The 26,680-nt window shown below is 41.8% G+C and overlaps 1 protein-coding gene across 3 annotated transcripts; it reads left to right on the plus strand.

Moving 5' to 3' along the window:
- The first annotated feature begins 681 nt into the window (after positions 1-681).
- On the plus strand, positions 682-25,185 carry LOC307209508 (cytosolic phospholipase A2 delta-like). 3 transcript variants are annotated; one of them, XM_079964623.1, is made up of 20 exons: positions 683-782; positions 2,574-2,646; positions 2,904-3,040; positions 3,360-3,491; positions 4,256-4,296; positions 4,833-4,875; positions 7,676-7,739; positions 8,402-8,529; positions 9,088-9,201; positions 9,844-9,881; positions 10,328-10,463; positions 12,300-12,436; positions 13,124-13,346; positions 14,832-14,949; positions 15,785-15,922; positions 16,907-17,002; positions 17,960-18,106; positions 18,584-18,753; positions 19,699-19,885; positions 21,594-25,185. In XM_079964623.1, the coding sequence occupies exons 1-20, from the start codon at positions 762-764 to the stop codon at positions 21,821-21,823; spliced, it is 2,373 nt and encodes a 790-aa protein (XP_079820749.1). In that variant the 5' UTR covers positions 683-761; the 3' UTR covers positions 21,824-25,185. The 3 variants fall into 3 exon arrangements, with proteins under 3 accessions (XP_079820750.1, XP_079820749.1, XP_079820751.1); XM_079964624.1 differs by lacking the exon at positions 15,785-15,922 and having other exon boundaries at positions 682-782; XM_079964625.1 differs by lacking the exon at positions 2,574-2,646 and having other exon boundaries at positions 734-782.
- The last annotated feature ends 1,495 nt before the right edge of the window (positions 25,186-26,680 follow it).

The following is a 26,680-nucleotide window of genomic DNA, read 5'->3' on the forward strand; positions in this document are numbered from 1 at the left end:
CCGCTTGCAAAGTGATGTTCTCTCATGTATTTTAAGCTAAAATCTAGGTTTGCCCCAAACACACAGTAGGAATGAGTTTGTTAAATTGCTGGATGTTCACAGGCTGTATGTGTTTAAAATCTGTTCAAGTATAAAACTAGCACAGCAGGGAATGGACTTTTCTCCATAGTGTGCTACATTTTGTATACAGTGGTACCCCGGGTTAAGTACTTAACTAGTTCCGGAGGTCCGTTCTTAACCTGAATCGGTTCTTAACCTGAAGCACCACTTTAGCTAATTGGGCCTCCCGCTGCTGCTGCGCCACCAGAGCACAATTTTTGTTCTCATCCTGAAGCAAAGTTCTTAACCCAAGGTACTATTTCTGGATTAGCGGAGTCTGTAACCTGAAGCGTATGTAACCCACCCGAGGTACCACTGTATTCATAAAGACATTTGTGGGAAAAGATTGAAGAACTGAAGTGGTATAGTCCAGTCTCCCAGCATAGGACTCTGCTTGTGTCAACCACACCTTAATGTCAATACATGTATTTAAGGGAAATGAGCACCCATTCAAAAAATTAAGATGTGAGAAAAAGAATGGCATTTCTTACTCTGAAGAGTCACAAATAAGGTGGAGCTTGGGATGTGTATATAATATCTCACTAGCTCTTTGGCACCAGTCATTTTCTTTAATCAAAAAAGAAGTACGGTAAGTTAGGAGGGTACCTAACACAGCAGAATACTTGGATTCCTGCCCATCGCTACTGCCTGTCATCTATGCAATGGACATTCTAATGGCTAAGGTAAGATTAATCAAATATTTTAACTCTTTACTAGTGCTGGACATGATTTTCCTTACTTGCAGAGGAAGCACAATTCTTGACAAGCTGAATTTCCACAACACATAAGTGGCCACATAAGCTTTTAAGTGTAGCAGATAGAGGGGTGTGTATAACCCCCCTAAAAAGAAAAACCTCCCAGAAGCTTTTCTTTTGGGAATTATAGGGACAGAACTACCTAAATTGTATAGAAATTTATTTATGTATGCTACTACAGCAGCAAGAATGTTACTTGCCCCAAAATGGAAAGAAGCAGAAGTCCCAGCAAATGAAGAATGGATACAAAAACTAATGGAATATGCAGAAATGGCGAAACTTACCGGAAGAAGTAAGAAATCAAGATAACAAACTTTTTATAAAGGAATGGAAATGGTTTATTGAATATTTACAGATAAATTGTAAATAGATGAAAGCATTAGCAGGATTATTGTAATAACCTGCAGTTTTATAAGAGTATATATTTACAGTAGATAATTAAATGAGAAAGTTAAATGAATTTGGATATGCAGAAGATATTAAAAATACATTTAAGGAACCACAGAAAGAGGGGGAAGGAAGTCAAGTTTTGAAATTTTAAATGGATTGTAAAACTAATAATAATAAAATAAAAAACTAAAGAAATAAAAAACTAAAGAAAAAGAAGATTCAGAAACAAGTAAGGGCATCTGACTTTAGAAGAGATGAATTAATTTAAATATATTTTCAAGAGAGTGCTATTAGAATATATAATTGTTGATCTAAATGCCATCAAACACTACCCAGTATTAATGAAGTCACAAAATATTTCTCATGATCAAAAGTCCAACTTTAGTGAAATGTAGAACAGCAAGACCATATGGATGACAATCTTCTTACCAATGCTCTTCACAAAGGCCAAACTAATGCAATGATGGAAGCTACAAATCAATTCAGCCTCAGAGATGCTGTCCCATTGCTGCCTTTGGTCGCAGTACTATCCTGAGTCACGTATATGTCTTCAGACCATGAGCAAACTTGCAAAAACACGTTCAGGTGCCTACAAATCATTTGCAAATGGTTCACATGTCATCTGATAAACCTTGAGCTGGGTGCTCCTTCAAGAAAATCAAAAGAATAAGAACGGATGAAGAATTTGAAATCAGTGATGAGAAAGTGACCAGGTGTAGTGGCGTGACAGAAATGTGGTATTTGTTATGGGTCACATGGGTGCTTGTTTTGAAATTAATATTTCAATGGAGAATATAACAAAAGATATACTATATAATTAGTGACCAACACAAGAAAGCCACTGATAGAAGGAATCGGTGTGACTTAAAGAACTCAATGCTAATTAGATTAAGTGCTTTTGAAGAGAATTCTCAATTAAGGAACATGGTCAATAGCAGCTAATATTGAAACAACAAAGGAAATGGAAATGGAAGCTATGAGAGAGAAGTGTGTAATTAAATTTTTTTATAGGTGATTTTAATAATCACAGCTTTTTGTATGTGTGTGTGGGGGGGGTATCCAAATATTTTTACAATAGTAATGTTTCCGGGCCAGTGTAAGGAAACCTCAGTCATAGTTCTATATTTTTTTCTGTACATAGGGAAGTAAAAAAAAGAAAAAAGAGAGAGAGAGATCAGCATAGGTACAATGATAGGAATTTCAGATATCTTTATTTTTAACTAGGGGGAATGGTCAATCTATCTTTCCATCGAAAAGACTAATATTTTGTTTTTTGATGTAAGTACCCAAGTTGCACAATTAATTCAGCAACATTTGTTTTCTGTAAAGGTTGAAACCTTTCCATTCTACCTGCTCTCTGTGAAGGTCATCCAGGCTCGACACATACCTTCAAGAGACCTATGTGAGTGAGTTGTTAAATCTGTTGCATTACATTTATCTTGAGTTTTTTTGGGGGAGTCCAGAACCGGTTTAACAAGAATGTACACTGTCCTGCATCTCTTTCAGTATGTTGTTTTTTGAAGGTTCTTCAAAATGTTGGATGGAAGACTGGGAAACCTGTATTTTCCCCTCTGCAGAAAAGCCTACAAAACCCTATTGTTACCTAATGATAATAAAGCACCAAATAATGATTATTGATGCGGTTTTGTTTTGCTCTAGGGACTTCTTCTGATTGTTACGTGAGCCTTCGGCTGCCATCAGCTTCAAATAAACAAATGATGACGAAAGTCATCTCAAACGCCTGTAATCCTGTTTGGAATGAAAGCTTCCATTTCTTTATCCAGGCTGAGGTCAAGGTAGGCAGCTATTAAACTAGAATACTTTTGGTGACTGGTTTCTGTGAATTTGAAGTGTGTGGTAAATGGAAAGCAAACATTCAGTGCTGAGGCCTCACACATTTAAGGTTTCAAGGGCAGAATTTCAAAAGCAGAGAACATTCTGGAGATGTGCTTTCTGGCTTAAGAGATATCCGTTACGTTCTGTGGGACTGGCATGTCTGGAAGAAATGGCCACTCCTTAAAATAGCATACAATCAGAAAGTCCACCCTATCTTCAACAGCATGCTGTGAAATGGAGTTATATGCCTTCTCTCATGCCTTTCCTATTTGTGCTCAGAATGTGCTGGAACTGAAGCTCTACGATGAAGATGTGGTCACCAAAGATGATCTCATCTTCATGGTTGCCTACGATATTGCTAAATTGAGACCTGGGGAAACTATTTGTGAAGACTTACTTTTGAACCGTCAGGTGAGAATTGACACAACATATCCTTTATTTATGTATTTGGGGCCTTTATCACCAAAAGGTCCCAGAGCCAGTTACACAATAGTAAAATAATAATAATAGTGCAACGTATGAATAATATTAATTAGGAAGACAGCTGAAATTGCATCATCTTTATCCTTCCGTTCATTTTAATTTATCTGATTCGTTTTCTGGGTGGCCTGCAGTGAGGGAGATTAATCTGAATTGATAGCTTATTCTAGGCAATAGGAAGCTGCCTTATACAGAGTCAGACCATTGGTCCATCTAGCTCAGTTTTATCTTCACTTTTGCATGCAAAAAAAAAAAAAAAAAGAGTTACAACCCTTCCTTTCTTAATTAGAGGGCAGTAATTAGGAAAACTGTACAGTTTTATGACACTACTATGACACATGCAGCTAGTGTCAATCATGATAATTTTCTTCCCTTTCCAAAAATGCATTTCATAGGCTGCTTTGTTTTGAGTTGCTGAAAAGCAGTCTTTGGCTACTCTTCCACCTTAGTTCTGGGAACAGTTGTTCAAGTGGAGTTTTCTGTGAGGGTTTGCCTTGGAGGGTTGTATCACTTGGCTTGTTTGACAGACAGAAGCATCTCGTGGGAAAAAGGGGCTGATGCAGTGAGCAAGTATAATTTATTCAGGCTAGTGTACAATTAAAACAGTTGTTCCCTCAGGTAACAAGTGGTAAACTGTGTGGGCTGGGCTCAGAGCTAACAATGCCATCATTTCTTTTTTGATCTTTCCCCTATAGGGACCAGAGAGCCTTGAAGTAGAATTCAAGATGGAGAGCATGTGAGTAAATTGTTCTGATTATAAAATGGACTTAATAGACATAATCTCAATTGGAATCAATCAATCAATCAGTCAGTCAGTCAATCAAGAGCTGGCCTCATCCACCCTTCTAATATAAATTTGTTATTTCTATGTGTTTGCAGTTTGACATACTATTAGAAAGCAGAAACACCTAATACCAAGTCCAGTTAGATCAGTGGCTCTCCAGGACTGATACCGATTCCACCTGCCAACACACACACACAGCTTGTCTACACAGTATTTTTTTCTTCAGCTTCTGTCACAGTGTCAAAACCACTCACAAAGTATAATTTTTAGGTTCTTGCTGAGGTGTTGTGTATGCCTGGTTGGATCGCAAGTTATGAAGCCCTAGTCTATTACATTAAACAGCAAATGCTGATTCTCCTGAGGGACGAATAAAACTCAATGGATGAATGTATTGGAAGGATGATTCAAAATTAGGTTTCAGGATATTTCATTATGTGTTAAAAATGTAACATGCATTTTGTTGCTGAATGTTTTTATATTTTCCCCAGATGTGGTGGCTTTGAGAGCATTGCTACTAATGGCATCCTTACGGTATGACCCATTGCCTATTAACTACAATCAGCATCTTTCTTATATTCTTCTTCTTAATATTGTAATTTAATACCCGCCCTTCACTCCAAGGTCCCAGGGCAGGTTGCAATAATTAAATTAACTGAAGCATGAAACCATTGAGGGGGGTTTGGATTACAGTGGTACCTCTGTTTACAAACTTAATTCATTCCGGAGGTCTGTTCTTAACCTGAAACCGTTCTTAACCTGAGGTATCACTTTAGCTAATGGGGCCTCCTGCTGCCGCCGTGCGATATCTGTTCTCATCCTGAGGTAAAGTTCTTAACCCGAGGTACTACTTCCGGGTTAGCGGAGTCTGTAACCTGAAGTGTCTGTAACCTGTGGTACCACTGTACTTTGTCAGCAGTATGCTGATGACACACAGCTCCACTTTTCCTTTACATCTTTCATTTGCCCCTGAAAGGGCAGGTAATGGGGGGGAGGTACTTTTGGATCCATTGCTGTCGCTAGAGTCTCAGGTTGCTTCAGTGGCATGGGCTGCAGAAGCCTTACTGTATATACCTCAACTGTAGGGGGATATTGTTTTTATTTGCCATTATGGTATGTATTTTTGTGTTTTGTAACTTCCCTGTAATATTCAGATGAAGGGTGGTATAGAAACAACAACAACAAAAACAACAACCAACAACCACAGCTTAAAATTACAGAAATAAGGAGGGTCCTATATGAGCAACGTAGTTGCAAAAGAGAAACAATCTCTATGATATACTGGTCTTTGTCAAATGTCTGAGGGTGAATCTAAACACAGTGGAAAAAACCCGCTATAAGTAAGTCAGAAATTAGATCGTTTTAACAAAAGTAAAAAAAAATTCTATGGAAAGCCGTGTTTTAAAATTTCCTGCTCTCTGGCGCCATCTGGTGTTGCATGTTTATTGCGCATTCAAATCGTTGTTTCTTTACTAATGTAGCTGAGTCCTGAGATGGTCATTCCAAGCAAATAATTAATTGTGAAATGGTCCTGCACTGTGGAATAAATGGAAATACTTTAGCAGAGCAACAAAGCCTTTGAAGATCAGGAAAAAATAGTCCTGGGCAGATCACAGTCTTTTCAACCTCCATTACATGTCTTTATAAAGTGGGAATTATGTATGACACAGACTTTTCCCAAGTTCAATGATGAAAAGGAATTTTGCACATAAAAAATGCTGTGATTATATAAAGCCTTATGATTATTTTTTAATGAAAGAACACCTTAAAGAAACTGTGGGAGGGCAGGTTTTGGAGCAGACTGCAGGTGCTGGTGGAAGTTTTGAACAAGAGCAGGAAGATTTGCAGGCATAGCTATGGAGTAGAGTCAGCCTGAATTCTAGGGTTGCCATAAAAATCAAGACAACCAGAAACTTGCTGAGTTTTTTTTTTTTTTTTTTAAGGAAGACCTGAAACTTTGGACTTTGTTTTGCTAAGTGCGCCTCACATTGTAAGCCAAGCAGAAAGAGCATGGAAATTATTAATGAACAGTGCCACACAGAATAGAGCCAAACAGAAATAATACGGAAAACATTAACCAATGTAGTTGCTTATAACCTGTCATGTTTGATTCCAGGTTAAAATTTAAAAGAAAAATACTGGAATCTTCCAGGATCAGAATAGGCAAAAGGAACATTATAGGTTACGTTTGGATGGCAAACTCCACATTTTGAGGTTCTGTTTTGTTTTTTACTAGAACATTAAAGTCTACTAACAAGATGCAATTGCAAGACAGTGGTGATGGTGTGGGTCCATGGGGGCGGGACAACATAGAATTAAGGAACAAACTGTCCCTGAGCATAGGTTCAGCCCAGGAATTTGTTTTCAGTACCAGAACTGAGCGCAAACATCTGAGTCACACAATAATCAACTCCTTGTTTCATCCCCCCCGAACATTATTAATCTTGGCAACCTAATTTAGAAGTGGAGAAAAGCCTTTTCGTTGCTGTAATTGTTAAATGATTGGGGATCAGAAACCCTTGGTTATGTGCTGCAAACCATTTAGAGATATACCTTTTTACCTTTTACCTACCTTCCATCCGCCACCTACTCCTTAAGACTCCCCTTAAAAGGAGTTACTGTTGTTATTTAGATCATTTGTATACCACTTAACATATAAAGTATGTTTAAGCAGTATGCAACCAATTAAAAGAACCCATGCATATTACAAAGATATGCAATAAAATCACCAATGGAATGCACCAATAAATATATACTGATGTTAGTACTGAAACTAAGTACTAATGGTAACCCCTTCTCCTTCTTACATGCCTCCTGAACACCTCTTAGCTCTCACCCAGAATTCCACCATGCCTCTGACTCAGGGACCAAACAAATGGAACCCTGAAATCTCTCAGAACAAAGCAGGTCCACTGAATACTCTTGTGTTTATGGTCAGGCACCAAAATTTGATGGAGTTTCCTCAGGTTGCCCACAGCTGTGTCCTCTTCAGAGATAACTCTGCACACCCCACACACCCAGGACTCAGCTACACAGCTGCAAATAAAACGTTTTAAATAATAATTTATTATTTATACCCTGCCCATCTAGCTGGGTTTCCCCAGCCACTCCAGGTGGCTTCCAACAAAAGATGTGTTGTAAAGTGCAATATACACATGTGACACTAGATGACGACAGTGAGCTATGCAAAATTCAATGTAATTTTCAAAATGTTTGAAAACAAAGCATTTTCCCATCGTTTTTTTAAATATGTGTGTAGATTCCACCCCTCAGTTTCAGACTACTGCAGGCTTAGTGAATTCAACCTTCTTTGATTGTTATGTTTTCTTCCCAGGCCCGTGAGATTTCACGTTTAGACATTAAGATGGACAAGTGGAAGAACGAGGAGTGTTTGAAAAGTGAGTCCCATTCTTGTGACTTTGTTAAGTAGGCAACCAAAGAGCCATTGAAGCCTCTATTCAATTGCAGGACTGTATTGGTAGTTTTTGTAAATGCAATTGCTGCTGTATCTCTCTTGCTTATAATGCCATGACATGCTGAACGCAACTGCAAAGTGCAGTAAAAATGGGATGGTCAACTGGCTGTGTGTGTGTGTGTGTGTGTGTGTGTGGAGGGAGGGAGGACAGAGGGTATCAGTTTGTCTGTCTGTAAAGCAGGAACACTTGTTCAAAAACAAAATTACTAGAAGAGCATGACAGTGAATTCCACCATTTGTTTTCAGCCTGTCTTGTACCTTTTTGTTACATTATTTAAAATTATTTTCATATGAAAGCCAGTGTGGTATAGCAGTTAAGAGTGTTGAACTAGGACCTGGGAAACCAGGGTTCAAATCTGCACTGAGCCAAGAAGCTCACTGAGTGAACTTGGGCCATTCATTATCTCTCAGTCTTGTTGTGAGGACAAATTGGGGTTGCAGGCAGGGGCAAACCACGTACACTGCTTTGAGCTATATGGGGGAAAGAATATACAGTAAAATAGTAAATAAATAATTTTATTCAGACTTTTGTACCAAAGAAAGGAGGTAAAGAAATATGTTAACTAAAATAATTCTTTCTCCTAGACAATAAAAATATTGAACTTGTGGTGAAGGAATCCTTTGAAGAAGCACAGGCGATCACCCAGGAGTCAGAAAGCGTCACATTTCACTGTGTGAAGAACTGGGAGCCAAAACTGGAGGCCAGTATGAAGGTAACACTTTGCTTACCAAGGACAGCTTTCCCCAGTGTACCTGCAGGGGCCAGATTAACTAATGCACTAAAGGACCATTACAGAGTAGCTTGCTGAGAAATTGGACCCTTGGTGTGCTTTAATAAATAAAGAATCTATCCACATAATGCTGACACAAAAACTCTGCATACACTATGCAAAAGAATTAAATATCATTATCCCCCCCCCCTTCTCTCTTCCTCCTCTCTCTCCCCACAACCTCACAATGCTCATGACAGCAGTGTTTCACACAGAATGTAACTGACCTGTAGAAAGGACTCTATGAATTGAAATAGAGATGTTATATGTACCTTTGTTATACATGAATATCTTTTAATCAAAAAAATTTTTTAATGTCCTTGCTGGCAGAGTGTGCTTTTCCTGTTCTCCTATATAGTAAGGGCCAAACAGAGAGGGATTCATATGTAGAACAGGCAGCAGTGTTGAAAGCAGTCAGTATCTAGAGCCTCAAATGTGTCTCATTTTGCTTCCTTTGTGATGTGTTCTAGAGTGTGTCTACATTCTTGTGATTCGTTTTAGAGTAATTCCTTTGTGGGGAAATGGCTTGGAGACGCTGCTACTGAATGTCCAAGTGTGTTGCTGAAATCCCTCCCTGCAGGAGAGGAAACAAAAGTAGCCTTGTCTTTATCAAAGGTATGTGGCTTCATCTTTATCATAGAATCATTTAATTGTAGAGTTGGAAGAGACCAAAGTACTGTAGTCCTCTAATTCAACTCTCTGCAATGCAGAAATCTTTTGCCCAACCCACGACCTTGAGTTTAAGAGTTTCATAATCTACCAACTGAGCTGTCCTGTCAAGTTTCAAGTGTGATAGAAGTAATTTTTTGGCACAGAAGAGAAGAAGGAAGTAGTTCTTTGCCAATAAAACCACACCTTAGTTCTGAAATTTAACAGGGGATTTGTAAATTCATTGTTCCTTTCAAAGAATGTTATCCTTGTGTCCATATCAGGATTTAATTGTTTGTTTTTTTAGATTACTAAGTTTGAATCTTTTCTCCCTTGTCAAAGCTCTACTTTGTGTTCCATATCCAGAACTTTAATAAACAGAAAACAGTCTAGTGGCTAAGAAATAATCTATCAGTTACCTAGATTTTGGGATGATGTATGCCTCTTCCACTGCTCTTAAGAGACCCACAAGTGCCATGCTTGGAAATGTTTATGAAAATGAAACCCTGGGATTGGTAATAAACAGTCTATTGTGTTATATTTATGAACATTACACAGTGCATTTGCTTAGCACCTTAACATAGGTAAACTCAACATCTTCATTTTCAGGATGCAGAATTGGAGCTGCAGCTCCAGGTCAATGACTGGTGAGAAATTATTATTTATTATTATATTAAAATCAAATCAAATAAGAAATTATTGTCTGTTCAGCTTGGCTCTGTCCAGCTCAGTCCAGCAAATCACATACTCATGCACTTCACTTTAAGAAAGCCCAATATTTAGTTGGAACAAATACTATTCGTATCATCTCCTTCTACATCTGTCAGAGACTATCCAGTGTTATAGCCTAGCAATGATGGTGATGAGAGATGCAGAGTCTGTTCCTTTCTTACCTTCATTTTTGGCACATTTTAGTCCTTGTCTGAGTACCAGGCCACCTTCATGTTTTAAAATCTCACAACAATGACAAAACACACACAAAAAATCTACCACACTAAGTTCTCAGTTTCAAATTACATAGCTGCACAACACTGCTTTCTACCTCCGTATATCAGGTGACAAGGGGAGGTGCATTTCTTTCTTTTTATTCCAGTTTAGGAGATTTAGATGTGCGTTTGGGATGTGATCTCTGTGGGGCTGAGCAGGACTTCCTGTCTAAGCGCAAGAATGTGGTTGCCAGTGCTCTAAAAAAGGTTCTTCTGCTGGAGCAGGAGCTGCAAGGACATGAGGTACATGTGCTTCATTTTGTGACCCAAAGCTACTCATGTTAGTGCAAAAATATATAAATAGAACTAAAGCAGTTTATTTAGTGTGGGTATTTCAGAGAAGCTGCTTTGTTGAGAGAAATCAGCAGTTCGAAAGCACCTCCGGGTGCAAGTAGATAAATAGGGACCGCTTACCAGCGGGAAGGTAAACGGCGTTTCCGTGTGCGGCTCTGGCTCTGGCTCTGGCCAGAGCAGCGATGTCACGCTGGCCACGTGACCCGGAAGTGTCTCCGGACAGCGCTGGCCCCTGGCCTCTTAAGTGAGATGGGCACACAACCCCAGAGTCTGTCAAGACTGGCCCGTACGGGCAGGGGTACCTTTACCTTTACCTTTTTATTTCAGAGAAGCTGCTTTGTTGAGAGAAATCAACTGCAGCAACGCATTGTTGAAGGAAAATACAGTCAACAGACAGAGGACCCACAGAAAAGCAGATGCTCTTAAATGCATTTTCTCTGATAGACATCCCCTGAGGAGAAAAAAAAAAAAGCTTCAAATGTGTACTTTTTGTAATAAATATCCTTTTATTCTTCGAACTGGTATTCTCTTTCCCCCACCACCCCGTGGAAAGAAAGTATTACGGTCTACTGACATTGGATACATGGGACGTGGGTGGCGCTGTGGGTTAAACCACAGAGCCTAGGACTTGCCAATCAGAAGGTTGGCGGTTCAAATCCCTGTGACGGGGTGAGCTCCCGTTTCTCTGTCCCTGCTCCTGCCAACCTAGCAGTTCGAAAGCACCTCAAAGTGCAAGTAGATAAATAGGTACCACTCCTGCGGGAAGGTAAATGGCGTTTCCATGCGCTGCTCTGGTTCGCCAGAAGCGGCTTAGTCATGCTGGCCACATGACCCAGAAGCTGTACGCCAGCTCCCTCAGCCAATAAAGCAAGATGAGCACCGCAACCCCAGAGTCGGCCACGACTGGACCTAATGGTCAGGGGTCCCTTTACCTTTACCTTTGACATTGGATACAGGTTATGCGGGATGGCTTATTGATGGCTAAGAAAGAAAATATTAATTACAATTTAAGCAGAGCATTAAAATCCCATCCTTCGTAACGAAAATAGAAGCTTTGGAACAAGGTTGAGGAGCCTTTCCTTTTCTGAGCAATTCTCCTTGGTTCCCCTCTTTATAAAAGAATCAGGCAACAAACAGCTTACAAAGTAAGCTTAAATATACTGTTTACTTAACAGTCTTGCACTGGATCACGGCAAAGATAGTAGGAAAACTATGCAGGACAAAATTCTTCTAGGTTTCAAAATATATGTTTGATTAGCGCACACAGACATGCATCTGCATCGAAGGTGAGGAAGGGAGTGAGAGAGAGGCGGTAGGAAGGAGAAAGAATTAAAAATCTATTGTTTCATCCCATCGCAGGAAACGGGGAAATGACATCACACAGAGCTCTCTCTGCACCATTTACAGTGGACGCTGGGGTTGCGAATGTGATCCGTGTGGGAGGCACGTTTGCAACCCGCAGCATCCGCAGCCTGCAGCGCTGCATTTGCGCATGCACGGGTTGCAATTCAGTGCTTCTGCGCATGTGCAAAGCAGCAAAACCCGGAAGTTACCCGTTCTGGTACTTCCGGGTTTTGGTGCGTCCATATCCCGAAAACGCTCAACCTGAAGCATCTATAACCCGAAGTATGACTGTATATTCCTATGATATGGACCTGCCTATCTAGCAATACAGCTCTGTGGTCGCTTACCCCTAGACTTACTAATATTTAGATATTTGACTGATAGTCCCGGACAGGTTAGGCACAGTTACTTCCTGTTCACTCCATCCTGTTTGTGCCACAGGTCCCAGTGATAGCTGTCATGGCAACAGGAGGAGGAGCCAGGGCAATGTCAGCTTTTTATGGACACCTCTCTGCCCTTCAGAAGCTGAATCTTCTAGACTGCGTGACATACCTCTCTGGAGCATCTGGCGCAACATGGTAATGTGAATTAGCATTGTGAAAAATAGCAGCTGGAGCAGATGGAGAGGCCCGGTCAGATTTGAGGTTGCTGCACATGTGGAAGGGTTTTTAAAAAATGATTTATCCCCAGCCGTAGCTTCAATAACAACTTCCGTCTGATAGCAAATGTCAGCTTTAGGGAGAGAAACAATTGTACAGTACAGTGGTACCTTGGTTCTCGAACTTAATCCATTCTGGGAGTCTGTTTGACTCCTGAAACAGTTCAAAAACCAAGCTGTGGCTTCCGATTGGCTGCAGAAGCTTCCTGCACTCAATCAGAAGCCGCAGAAGCCACATCAGATGTTCGGCTTCCAAAAAAGTTTGCAAGGTGGAACACTCACTTCCAGGTTTGCAGCATTCGGGAGCCAAAACATCCGAGTACCAAGGCGTTTGAGAACCAAGGTACGACTGTATTAGGCACCAAGGTGCAGGGTTGAGGAAAGCGTTCATCCCTCTCCCTGTGTGCCATAGTCCTGAACCTGACTAGGCCCTCCCCCGCTTTCTTTTTAAAGCATCCCTTCCAAATCGAACATGTAATCTACATTCATGTAATCTACAATGTGCTTTTGGGCCCTAAGGATATGAGGGTAGATTTTGTGAGTGTAATTTACAAGGCAGTTTAAATTATAGTGTTGCCTTGTTCTGAAGGTGTTATTTTTTCTGTAGGACAATGAGAAGTTTGTATGAAGATGCTGACTGGTCTCAAAAGGACCTGATGGGTCCAATCCACAGAGCACAGGAATATATTGCTAGGAGCAAGTCAAGTGCTTTCTCCTTGGAGGCCCTACAGCGCTATGACGTGGAGCTAAGGCAGAGAGCTCGAGAGGGGCACTCGGTTTATTTTACTGATGTGTGGTCCCTTATAATTGACCGCATGTTCCATGACGAGGTATGTGTTCCAAAGACCCTCTTACCCTAAGGATGTTAAGTGTCTTCAACTTTCCTTCCAGACATTGCTTAGACAGACGGAGACCCCCCAAGGCCCAGGCAACCCCCAGGAGGTATAATGACACCTGACAACGTGTTATGGGATTGAAATTGCCCACAACTTTATTAAATTCTCAGATGTAGGAAGACCTTGGGCTTAGGCATTGGGCATTTATCCCTCCCAGTCCCCAGCCATGGATCTGGGGAACATCAGGGTTATCCAAAGTGTGGGGGGATTGAGCTGACTCTGGAGAACGTCTGTTCAAGCAGAGAGCCCCCCCCCCCCATTTCGCCGCGTCATAGCAGAGAGCACTGACAACCCATTGGTGTATGGCCAGTGCCTTGTCTTTAACGGGGAACCCTGGGATCGCCACTGCAGGGGTGTGTGTCACTGCTTCACCCCCACTGAGGGAAGATAGACTAAAGGATTCCACCCAAGGCCTACAAACCGCCAAAGTTGTGACGTTTTGCTATGGCGAAGGTGAAACCTGCCAATGCAGGGAAATTCTTTCCTAGTCCCTCAATGGCGACCATCTAGGACTGCAGCAGTGCCTGCATAGCTGTAAAGAAGAAGGTTAAACTGCGGAAGAAGGCATAAATTGAGGGAGGGCAGGGTGGGGAAGTTCAGGAGCCGACAGGACCAACAGGTAAGTTACACCCTCTATTGTGAGTGTGGGCAGTCCTAACTCTACCTGGCCAATTCCCTTGGCAACGCGCCCCCCCCCCCCAGCCAGGATTGGTTGATTGACGAGGCTAGGTGGGAACCTCCAGGTATCCAGCTTGGGGGGGCGGTGAAGCCAACTACCTTGCTGGGGGTCTAGTAGTCCCTGGAGGGGGTTGCGCACGACCACGCAAAAGCCGTCCCCCAGTTAATGCAGGGAGTGGTCATTCTAGCTCTTGGGCAGTAGCAGATGGCCTGGTGAGGTGGCAGCACTCACCTGACCTCCAGTCAATTGCGTTGTTGTTTCTTACTGGGAACTAGAGGGTGAGGAGGCTGTGCTCCCAGTCAGAGGCAGTATGCTTTTGAATACCAGATGCTAGAAACCAGAGGAGCGGAGAGTGCGCTTGTGCTTGGGTCTTGCTTGTGGGTTTCCCAGAGGCATCTGGTTAGCCACTGTGAGAACAGGATGCTGGACTAGATGGGCCATTGACCCGATCCAGCGGGGCTGTTGTTATGGTGGTTGCTGAGGTGCAAATGCACCAGTGGAGCCAATCCACCACTCCTGCCGGTGTATTTGCACTATGTTGACCTTGCCACCACCTGTCCGCTCCCTCTTTACCGCTCGGTAAGCAGCCGCAACATGACTCAACAGAGGTCAGGTGAGAGCCACAACCCAACCATGCCGTCTGCTGCTTGGTTTGGAAGCATCTGTTGCTTCATAATTTATTTTCTGCCTTTGAATTTCTTCTTGTTTTCTTTGTGTTTCATTGCATCATTTCCTCTTAGCAAAGTGATAGCAAACTTTCTAGTCAGCAACAGGCTGTGACTCAGGGGCAGAATCCATTGCCTATCTACCTGGCCCTCAATGTCAAGAAGGACACCCAGAGCACTTGTGAATTTAAAGGTAAGCAACTCAACAATCTTGAAACCATGTCAGGGGGCTTCAGTATGTAAGTAGTTCAGAACTGCAGCCAAAAAGGTCCGTATAGTTAAAGCCATGGTTTTCCCAGTAGTGATGTATGGAAGTGAGAGCTGGACCATAAAGAAGGCTGATCGCCGAAGAATTGATACTTTTGAATTATGGTGCTGGAGGAGACTCTTGAGAGTCCCATGGACTGCAAGAAGATCAAACCTCTCCATTCTGAAGGAAATCAGCCCTGAGTGCTCACTGGAAGGACAGATCGTGAAGCTGAGGCTCCAATACTTTGGCCACCTCATGAGAAGAGAAGACTCCCTGGAAAAGAACCTGATGTTGGGAAAGATGGAGGGCACAAGGAGAAGGGGACGACAGAGGACGAGATGGTTGGACAGTGTTCTCAAAGCAACCAGCATGAGTTTGACCAAACTGCGGGAGGCAGTGGAAGACAGGAGTGCCTGGCGTGCTCTGGTCCATGGGGTCACGAAGAGTCGGACACGACTAAACAACAACAACTCGACAATGGTATGGTGTCTTTTAGTAGAACCACCTGCAATCTTGAAACCATGTCAGGGGGCTTCAGTGTGTAAGTAGTTCAGAACTGCAGCCAAAATCAAGACTTACTCAAAGTAGGCCCACTGAAATGAATGAATGTGACTAAGTTAGGTCCATTCATTTCAATGGTTCTGCTCTGTACAAACCTTTCCTGAATTTCACCCAAAGAGAGCAATTCTGTCTTCATCATTCTCCTCTCAAACTTCCTCCTGATTTTAGGCATTGTGGTATATTTTTCTCCACTTCTCTTCTCTCATTCTGCTTATAGAATGGTGTGAATTCTCCCCATATGAGGTTGGATTTTCTAAGTACGGGGCCTTCATTTGTCCAGAGGATTTTGGAAGTGATTTCTTCATGGGACGACTAATAAACAAGAGACCAGAGTCTCGGATCTGCTATTTGGAAGGTGACCTAATTTTGATTTGAGGAACGTTATCTTTTGGTGAGAAAAATTGCCAAACTGAGTCCCAATTTTGCCAAATTCAATATTGGTATTACCATAGTAAGTGTAGCTTGTTATCAAAAATCTGTAACTCTCTCTTGAGCATTGAGCTGATACAGTACCACAAATGTGGGAAATTCTAAAACATGCAAGAAGAAAAAACAGCTCAGACCCTCCCCTGTATTCTCCTTCCATGTCTATCTAACTATGTTGGGCAATCTCTCTCTCTCTCTCTCTCTCTCTCTCTCTCTCTCTCTCTCTCACACACACACACACACACACACACACACACATATCACACACAGAGAGAGCCCTGCTTCCTCCTGTTCTCCATCCTCCACAGTGTCTATATATGACAGTAGATGTTTCTTCATTTTTTTTTCTGCCAGTTAATGGGCTGCCTCTGCAAGACAGCTGCCTGCCTGAACCATCCTCTAAATCAGAGCTTTCCAAACTGTGTGTCGCAACACGTTAGTGTGTTGGCTGCAGTGTGTAGGTGTGTTGCACGAATGCTCCCCATGCTCTTCCCAGAGCTGGAAGAGGATTAGTTTAACCTCTGGTTTGCTAGTAAAACTGAATGACTGTGTCATGAAATGATGCATGTCTAAAAAGTGTGTCACCAATATGAAAAGTTTGGAAAGCTCTGCTCTAAATGAAGCAGGAGACCTCCAGATTAGCTGCTACAAAGTCCCACAGAATCATAGCATTGTAAGAGTTCTCAAAGCCCATCTGGTCCAACTTACGAGTGATGCAGAAAATCCTTTAAGTCAGCCTTTCAAAAATTGATCCTTTGGAAGCTCAATCCCTTAATTTCTCAGCTACCGTAAATGCTGCTTCCAGCTGATTGCAGAGTAGCAAAGCCTTAGCTGCACCAAAAAGGACAAGTTGATTGAGAATGACAAAGAGAGGTGCTGAAAGTCTTCATTTTGAATATGTTTACATTTACAGGCATTTGGAGTAACATATTTTCCTTGAATTTGAAGGATGTTCATCACTTATACAAATCCTGGCAGTGGCCTTTCCCAGACCAAGAAAAGGATGAAGGTAAGAAGTGGCCTGGGTAATTTCTATTAGTTCAATGGCATTTTTTCAACAGAGAAGGAACTAAAGAATAAAATGCATCACTGTGCAGATACAGCAGAGAATCTGCAAAGCAGATGATCATAATTTGAACATTGTAGCTAATTTGTGGGTTTTCCCCATCCATCTCTGTGGGGTTGTTTTTCACACATATACCTGATTTCTCTCCCTGACTTACTAGGAAAGCACATGCTACTTTAAATGGTTTTGATTACATTTAAAGTCTTTGGCTGCAATCCATAGAAATGTGCGTGTTAGTGTGATTGTGCAGATGTGCATGTCACATCGAATGCACAAAGCATTGCTGCAAGTGTGAAATACATTGAGTGCAAACAAATGGACTATCTGGATTGGATGTAAGAGTAGATAAGAACCACGAAGGCATACAGAGGTCATAATTTCTATTCTAACCATTTATTTATTTATTTTAAAGCTCAGAATCCACCTTCTTCAGAAGCTATGCCATCTGCCCAGGTTCTGTGTGGCAGTATAAAGAAGGGATGCTTGATTGCATATAAAAGATGTCCAAACCTCACAAATGACTACTTTGACCAGTAAACAGCCAGTGCACATGGTGTTGTTGTTAGTTTTTGAGCACCAGAGTTTAGAATTTTTCATAGTACAGTGGTACCTCTGGTTACAGACGCTTCAGGTTACAGACACTGCTAACCCAGAAATAGTACCTCGGGTTAAGAACTTTGCTTCAGGATGAGAACAGAAATCGTGCTCTGGTGGCACAGTGGCAGCGGGAGGCCCCATTAGCTAAAGTGGTACCTCAGGTTAAGAACAGTTTCAGGTTAAGAACGGACCTCCGGAACAAATTAAGTTCTTAACCCGAGGTACCACTGTATGTGCTTTTTGCTGTTCTTCCAGATAAAGGCAACAGGGCTTCTATAAATCAGCTCTCTCTATGTCACACAGCTTGTTTCATTCCACCAATGAACAGATCCAGCATCTTCAATGGAATTCTGACCAGTCGGCCAATAGGAGAAAAGAAACCTAACTTTCTGAGAGGTCTCCAGCTACACAAGGACTATTACCAACATAAAACATTCTCCATGTGGCAAGGTAAATAAATCAGCACATGAAATTGGGAGGAACCCAGCCAAACTCTTCCTGCACTATAAATGTTCACCAGGTTTTGTCATGCAAGTCACCACCTTGCTACAATATCCTTGTAGGAAATGTATGTATGTATGTATGTATTATACTTATTAAATTTCTTAGTCTCTTTATCTTGCCCAAGGCAACCCAAAGTAACTTACAACCAAATTATGTACAAATACAGTCATGCTAGATGAAATACTTGTTTTCTCAGCATTAGTACTAGAGGTTAATCAGTCAAATAAAGCCTTGACACAGTACTCAGTACAGTTTAGTTTGGATAGACCGCTGAAGGTGTTTTCTGATTAATGCTAAGACTAACAAGACATAAAGCAGCCCATCAAAAACGATCACAAGTTTTGTTTTTTTCAGTATTCATTGGTGTATATTAGATAAGCATGTCCTGTATGATCACAATAGCAAGAAATACTTGCCTTGCAGACAGTAAATTGGACCAGTGCCCCAACTCTCTTACACCTCAGGAAAAAGAGCTATTCTTGGTTGATGCTGGATATTTCATCAATACCAGTTGCCCTCCATTGATAAGAAAAGAAAGGAATGTGGATGTTATCTTATCACTTGACTACAACCTGTTGGAGACCAGGTTTAATGTAAGATTATTCTTATTTTATCTTTGGACTAGAGAATAACTTTGCCATTTATTGCAATGTTTTGGGGCATACAAATTGTTTATAAAGAAATCCTTGTATGCTAGCCTAAGAGGGTTAGATTAAATATTAAGCTAAGCATGCTGTAGAGTAGAGCCCAAGTTAAACATGGAAGTCTTCCTGTGATCCAATTATAAAGTGAGTTTCATGCTTTATATGGTGATGCGAGTTGCATGAAACCAGTTTCTGCGTTTAAGCATAGGAAGCTGCCTTATACTGAGCCAGGCCATTGGTTCATCTAGCTCATGGGTAGGCAAACTAAGACCCGGGGGCTGGATCCGTCCCAATTGCCTTATAAATCTGGCCTGTGGATGGACCGGGAATCAGCATGTTTTTACATGAGTAGAATGTGTGCTTTTATTTAAAATGTATCTCTGGGTTATTTGTGGGGCATAGGAATTCATCCTTTTTTCCCCAAAATATAGTCTGGCCCCCCACAAGGTCTGAGGGACAGTGGACTGGCCCCCTGCTGAAAAAGTTTGTTGACCCCTGATCTAGCTCAATATTGTCTTCACTGACTTTCAGACTGGGATCTCCCCCAGCCCTACCCAGGGATGTCAAGGATGGAATCTGGGACTTTATGCATGCAAAGCAGATCCTCTGCCAATGTCCTACAACATCTAAGCACCTATATAAAGTGCATCCATCCATAGGGAGTTCATGTCAGCACCATGGATTCCTAGATGTACCTGACTGAGAAGGGGGGAAATTGTCTATTTTCCTTCCTGCATTTTGTTCTCTCTAAATGACTAAACTTACCTGAACAGCAAAGCAGTCTCTTTCTCCTCTCTAGTTAGGTTTGACAATAGTAGATGAGGACTGTTGGGGGGTGGGGTGGATGGCCTTAGTTTTGCTATTTAAACTCTAGTTTTCCTCTTCGTTCTGCAGTCTATAGAACAGATGGGCAAATACTGTTTGGACCAGGATATTCCTTTTCCTGAAATTGCACTGACTGAAGAAGACAGGGAGAATCCAAAGGAATGCTACATTTTTGAGGACAAAGAGAACCCAGAAGCTCCAATCATACTTCACTTCCCACTAGTGAACAACTCTTTTAGGGAGTATAAAAAACCGGGTTAGTATTGAACTTTTCAGACACGTTCTATGAGACTGGGGACCAAGTAGCAAAGAAGCCACTGCCTAACCATAAAATTGTAGAGTTGGAAGGGACCCTGAGGATCATCTAGTCCAACCCTCCACAATGCAGGGATTAATATGCAGCTGTCTCGTATGGGGATCAAACCTGCAACCTTGTCATTGTTAGCACCAGGCTCCAACCAAATGAGCTATCCAGGCCCTCTTGGTACGTGGTGTAGGAACAGTATTTCCAAAGGACAGGACATTCATCACCGCCTTCCATAATAATAATAATAATAATAATAATAATAATAATAATAATTTATTTATATCCCTCCCTCCCCAGCCGAAGCTGGGTTCAGGGCGGCTAACAACAATAAAATAATACAACATTCTAAAATCATTTCATTATAAAATTAATTCAAATCAAATTGATGGCAACCATTGGGCTAGAGTTCTGTGAAGATTGCCAGAGGAGGGAGTCAGGCTGTGCCCTGGCCAAAGGCTTGGTAGAACAGCTCTGTCTTGCAGGCCCTGCGGAAAGATGTCAAGTCCCGCAGAGAAGATCGTAAGTAATAATAAATACCTGTCAATACCACACAAGAGTTTCAAGCAATGCTTTCCTTCTCTGATGCTTCCCCAGCTTTTCATTGAGGATTCTTGCCACAATAACTGTTTTCAAGTCAGAGTGTTAGCAGCTTGTCTCCATTGTTATATTACAAACAGGGAAAAGAGAAGGACAAATCTACTGGTCTTTAAATGGAAGAATTTGATAGCCCAAACAGAGAACTGAAGTATACTTAAAGCTACAGAAATCCATGGGGTTCAGCATGCTAAAAACATTCTGTTAAATTGCAGCCGGTGCCTTTTCACAGAAGTCAGACTTAAACGATAGTTCTACAAGTGGGAACGTTCTACAGTCCCTTTTTTGCTTGGCACATGGTCCTTTTCAAATCTACCTTCAGGTAGCATATATAAGAAACAGGTCTGTCAGTTTTGAACTGTGTGATCAGACGGTCAATAAAATAACAAGCCGGGCTCTCACATGTAAAAAAGAGAATACATTAGGCTATGTGCCACAATGTGCAAACATGTAACGATTAGTCCTGTAAGACGTGCAGCAAGCCTTGCATCACAATCCTATGCATGTCTACTCAGAAGTAAGTCCCACTGAGTTCAATAGGGCTTACTCTGTGGTAAGTGTGTAGAGTGTTACAGCCTGGGTGAGTGTGTACAGGATTATAGGGAGACTTAATTCCAAGTAAACATGCATAGATTGCACTGCTGCTGTTATAAATAATGTCACTGACAACCCAAAAGCACATATAGCCCATTAAACTATTTTATCCTTCACCCCACCCCTCTGATGAAATATCAATCAAGATAGAAAAACATGTTTTTGTGTGCATCCATAAGAGAGAGTCCATGTTTGGTCATGCATTTGGAATGTCCGAAATATGGCCAACTTGTGCTCTGCAAAGTCTTTATTGCTAGATTGTGCTGAATATATCATATGTAATAGACTCCAGGTTGTGTTCTATAATAGACAGACAGCTATCTGGAGAATAGAGTGACTCTCAACAATACAGAATTTGGGCATCCTCGTCATAGAGGGATACTGTTTTACAGACACAGTGTTAACCCAATCTCTTCCTCCCCCCCCCGCGCCCCCCCCATACTATCCATTTTTGGCAACCTTTGTGCAGGAATTAGGCGAACTTCTGCAGACACGGCTAAGGGAGAGGTGGATTTTACTAGTTTAAACTCACCATACAGAATGACAAATTTGACTTACACCGAGGAGGAATTCAACAAACTTATAAACCTGAGTGACTATAACATTCAAAATAACAGGGAACTGATTTTGCAAGCTCTGCAGACAGCAGTGGAAAGGAGAAAAGCCAGCAGGAAACAAAAACAACTACAATCAACATGAATCAAATCAGGTGGGATTTTTCAATTCAGTCCCCATTTTCAGTGAATGGTGAACCTTCATTGCTTTACCGTGGCATTTCACACTTTGAGATGTATATTATTAGGCCCGCCCTAATACTGTGATTGTAAGCAGTTTTAAACTGCTTTTAATATTGTATTACAAATTGTTGTAATCTGCCCTGGCGATCTCAGGGTGAAGGGTGGGCAAGAAATTAAAATAACAACAGCAACAAAATTAAAATTGCATCATTATTCTTATTCTGAACTTCGGGACATGGGGCACCCACGCATATGTGCTTGTCTTTGGATGAAGTGTCTGCTTCCCCTTAAGTGAAGGGCATGGGGAAGTCGGTTCCTCCAGCACAGAAAGAGGGATTGTCAGCTGGACCAGCCAATGTAATTTCCTGCAATGACAACATTTTCTGTGTCATTGCACTGTTTTTGCTTAACATATTGTATTCCAGTACAGTGGTACCTCGGGTTACATACGCTTCAGGTTACAGACGCTTCAGGTTACAGACTCCGCTAACCCAGAAATAGTGCCTTGGGTTAAGAACTTTGCTTCAGGATGAGAACAGAAATTGTGCTCTGGCGGTGCGGCGGCAGCAGGAGGCCCCATTAGCTAAAGTGGTGCTTCAGGTTAAGAACAGTTTCAGGTTAAGAGCAGACCTCCGGAACGAATTAAGTACTTAACCCGAGGTACCACTGTACTTACATCAAGCATGGAAAACTTTAGACCATTGAGGCTTTGATGTACTACAACTCCCATCATCCCTGACTATTGCCTTTGCTGGTTGTGGCTGGTGGGATTTGGAGTCCAATGATGTTTGGAGGGCCGCAGGTTCCCCACCCCTGGCTCAGGGTTCATCCAGACTTCCTTTTGTGCCGTGTTTCTAGGAACGTGCTTTAAAGTGCCCTGTAAAATTGCTCTTTACCTCTGAACAGGCGCAAACAGCAATCCATGGAAAATCCGAATTATCATTTGTTCCAATACAGTGTTAAATAGTGGGATTTTGCTGGGGCAAATAAAAAGTGCTTGGACGCAGTGCTTTAAAGTGTAGACCTGTGCCTGGAAAGTGCAGGGCAAAAGGTAAGTGTGGATGAAGCCATACATGGAACTGCAAGTCTTGCAACTGGGCTTTCATTTGGTGAACACAAGATGGCAGTATAAATTAAGGAATTAAATCATAATCATTTAAAAATATTTGGTACTGGAGAGTTTTCACGTTTGTAGTAATAACAGCTTGCAATGTTAGATGAAGACTCTGCACCTGTAATGTTTTTGTTACATATCCACCCTCTTGTGATCTGCCTATCACCCCTTCTACCTGTCATTTATCCATCCTTCCATCCTGATGGTAAAGGCAGATTGATCACCAGGAGAGACTGGAGTGAAACCACCCATAATAATAATAATAATAATAATAATCAACACCATCATCTTTTATTTATATTCCGCCCTCCCTGGCCGAAGTCGGGCTCAGGGCGGCTAACATCAGACATATAACATTAGTATAAAATCAAACAATAATTAAATTACTTCCTAAAACAGGTCCAAATTAAAGTATAATTAGATGACTTTCCACAGGGTTAGGAACAGTAAGTGCTCATCGGCCCAACTGTTTATGCTGATCTTATATGGGCCTGTGAGAATGCTGGGAGGCCTCTTTCATATAAGTTTTAATACAAAAAGAAAAGGGGAGTCAGGGTGAGCCCTGACCAAAGGCCTGGCGGAACAACTCCGTCTTGCAGGCAGTTATTTTCCAGAGGAATTCTGGCGCAGAAATAGCTCAGAAATGAAAGAGCATCCAGTTTAGATTGTACCATGGTACCTGCATATCTTTCTCCACCAGGCAAATAGCAGTTTTGAGGAGGGATTAGACTGGGAAAATGGCTAAACACTTCCTCCCATGGCACTGCTTTGCTGACCTGATTTCCTTTGACGTGCAGCTGCTTAGAACCTCATTTTAACCATTGAAGGACAGCTGGGTAATTATCTTGTTAAACCCTAAGACACTTGATGAGATGTTATTGTTGCTGTTATTTTATAATGCAGTTAGAGATTTAAAGTTCTTGCAATAATGGGTCAGTCATACGCCTCTTGGACCCTTGTTCCTCTTGGCTTACTCTGTGGGGTATGACTGAGTGGATCTGGGGATGATCAACCACCCTGAAAGAGGTAGTGGTCCAATTACTCCTGAAAAACTCCATCATGGACCTGGACCTCTTTAGGGAAGGTGATTGAGAGGGTTGTGGCACAACTGCAAATACTCTTGGATGAAACAGATTACCTTGACCCATTTCAGTCTGGGTTCAGGCACTCAGTATGGCAAAAATAGTGTTGAACACCCCCACTGACTGTTGGCATCATGCAGTAACTACTGAATGAGCAACTGAAAGAGCTGAGAGCTGAGATGTATAAAATGGTGAATAAAAATGAACTAGACATAGAGACTTTGGAAGACAGCATTGATGAAGGATTGCTGGAACAGGAGAGTGGAATGGTAAAGTTGGAGACAGTAGATGATGAAATGGAGAGGACCTCCATACAGGTACCTGGAGGAATGAAGCCAAATGGTGGAGTTATGGTGATGGAGGAGTGGAATGAAATCACAGACCAAGAGATTAAGAAATATTCTGAGTTGGCAGAGACAGAGTTGAGAAAGAAAGGACTGTGTACAATTTGGAATGAATTTAGAGGAAATAGCTACCAAGCGCTGGCAACACTATTGGAAAAATAATGGAAGAAGAGGAAATGGAAGTACCCTCGTACCTACGGGACCGCCTCTCCTGGTATGTCCCACGGAGGACATTAAGGTCCATAAATAGCAACATCCTAGAGGTCCCGGGCCCTAAGGAAGTTAGATTAGCCTCAACCAGAGCCAAGGCCTTTTCAACACTGGTGGAACGCTCTGCCTCATGAGACCAGGGCCCTGCGGGATCTGATTTATTTCCGCAGGGCCTGTAAGACAGAGTTATTCCGCCTGGCCTTTGGCTTAGAATCAGTTTGATTCCCTCCCCCTCTTTCTTTTTCCTTTTTCCTCCTGTGAAGAGGCTGCATCTTAATGTTTTAATGTTGTATTTTAATGTTTTTTAAATTGTATTTTAATCAACTTGTTTTTATTGTTGGTTGTTAGCCGCCCTGAGCCTGGTCTTGGCTGGGGAGGGCGGAGTATAAATAAAATTTATTATTATTATTTCTAAGTTAGGCCATCAGGAAATGGGAAGATATGGGTCTGGGTGTGAATGAATGAATATAAAATACGTATTAGAAATGTTTTGAAAATGTTTTTTATTATTTTATCATTGCTCATTGCCCTGGGATTCTTTGGGAGAAAGAACAGGATATAAGCGTAGTAAATAAATAAAAGGTATATGTGTAATTTACTGTCATCAGTACTGGGTGTAATCATTGTGTATGCAACTCTGGACTGTCAAAAGGAACTGAGGAAATCGATACTGCTGCCAGAACCTATTAATGCATGCTTCAGATGTGCAGGTGCATGAGTTAAGCAAAGTTAGTGCTTCAAATGTAATTTTGCTAGAGTTCCTTTAAGGGCACCATACCCCACATTAAGAAATGACTAGCTAACTTGGCTTGGTGAGGCAATACAGGGTCATAAATAATATCTGAATGGCAGAGGCCCACAGGGATGCAAGAGGACAGGTTTTACTAGCATATACTGTGCCAGGTGGTTTTTCTCCTGCTTAGCAGCACTGACAGTATAGATAGTTTGTAAGTGGGTGGGTGTGATGTGTGCAAGCAAAGGTATGATTTACTGCCACTAATGCGTGGCACAATAGATGCATATGCAGATGGTGCCACACTAATTATTATTATTAATAATTATTATTATTTATACTCTGCCCATCTGGCTGCGTTTCACCAGCCACTCTGGGTGGCTCCAAACAGAATATTAAAAACACGATAAAACATCAAACATTAAAAACTTCCCTAAACAGGGTTGCCTGTTGGTAACGAAGCAGAAATTTGTGGTGGCAGGGCTCTGTCCATCCTCTCAATGGAAGTGTTGTACCTCATCATGTTTTGCACCCCTGAAATTCAGTGTAATAATATCTTGCTTATCTCTCAAGCTTGGAAGTATGGTGAGGATGGGGACATTGTACAGTGGACTCTCCGGATATGAATTAAATTCATTCTGGGGGTCCGTCCGCAACCCAAAGAGTCTGTAGGCAGAGCGCTTCTGTGCATGTGCGCATGGCAAAAATGCCACGTTCATAACCCGGAAGTTACGTATCCAGAGTGGTATATAACTAGAGGGTCCACTGTACATGGGGGTGCCTTGGAAGTGCAGCAGGAAGTGGTCCTCTTGATTTTGGAGCTGGGAGAAGAGAGTGAGAGAGTGGCACTGTCATTCTGAGGCCCTCTGAAACTCTTCTGATACACACAGAAGTGTTTGAAGCCATCTCCAGCCCCTCTCCAGCTCATGTTCAAAAGGAGGGCCCGTGTTTGTTGAACTGTGCTTCCAAGGGACTAGGAGTAGCTCAGATGGGCAGTGGGGATAATATAGGGACTCCAAGGTCAGAAGGAATGCAGGGGTTTGTCCAGAGGTTGAGGAGGAAATAGGTCACCTGTACAAACAGTGGATACTGATGCTGCATCCAGAACCTATTCATGCACAGGATGGGGCTAATCTTGGTGTGGGGTGTTGCAAAAATGGGAGGGAGGAAAAATAATAATCTGCAATGACAGGGTGCTGAAAATGGCATTGGATCATCAGCACCTATGACACTAGTACAAAGTCCTATCTCCACAGTCTTTCTGGGAAATGAATCAGCTTCTCAGCAACTGGATTTATCAGTTTGCGTGGTGGGTAAACCTCCCATGATAGAAACT

This window comes from Podarcis cretensis (assembly GCF_951804945.1).
Source record: "Podarcis cretensis genome assembly, chromosome: 1".
Lineage (NCBI taxonomy): Eukaryota > Metazoa > Chordata > Lepidosauria > Squamata > Lacertidae > Podarcis > Podarcis cretensis.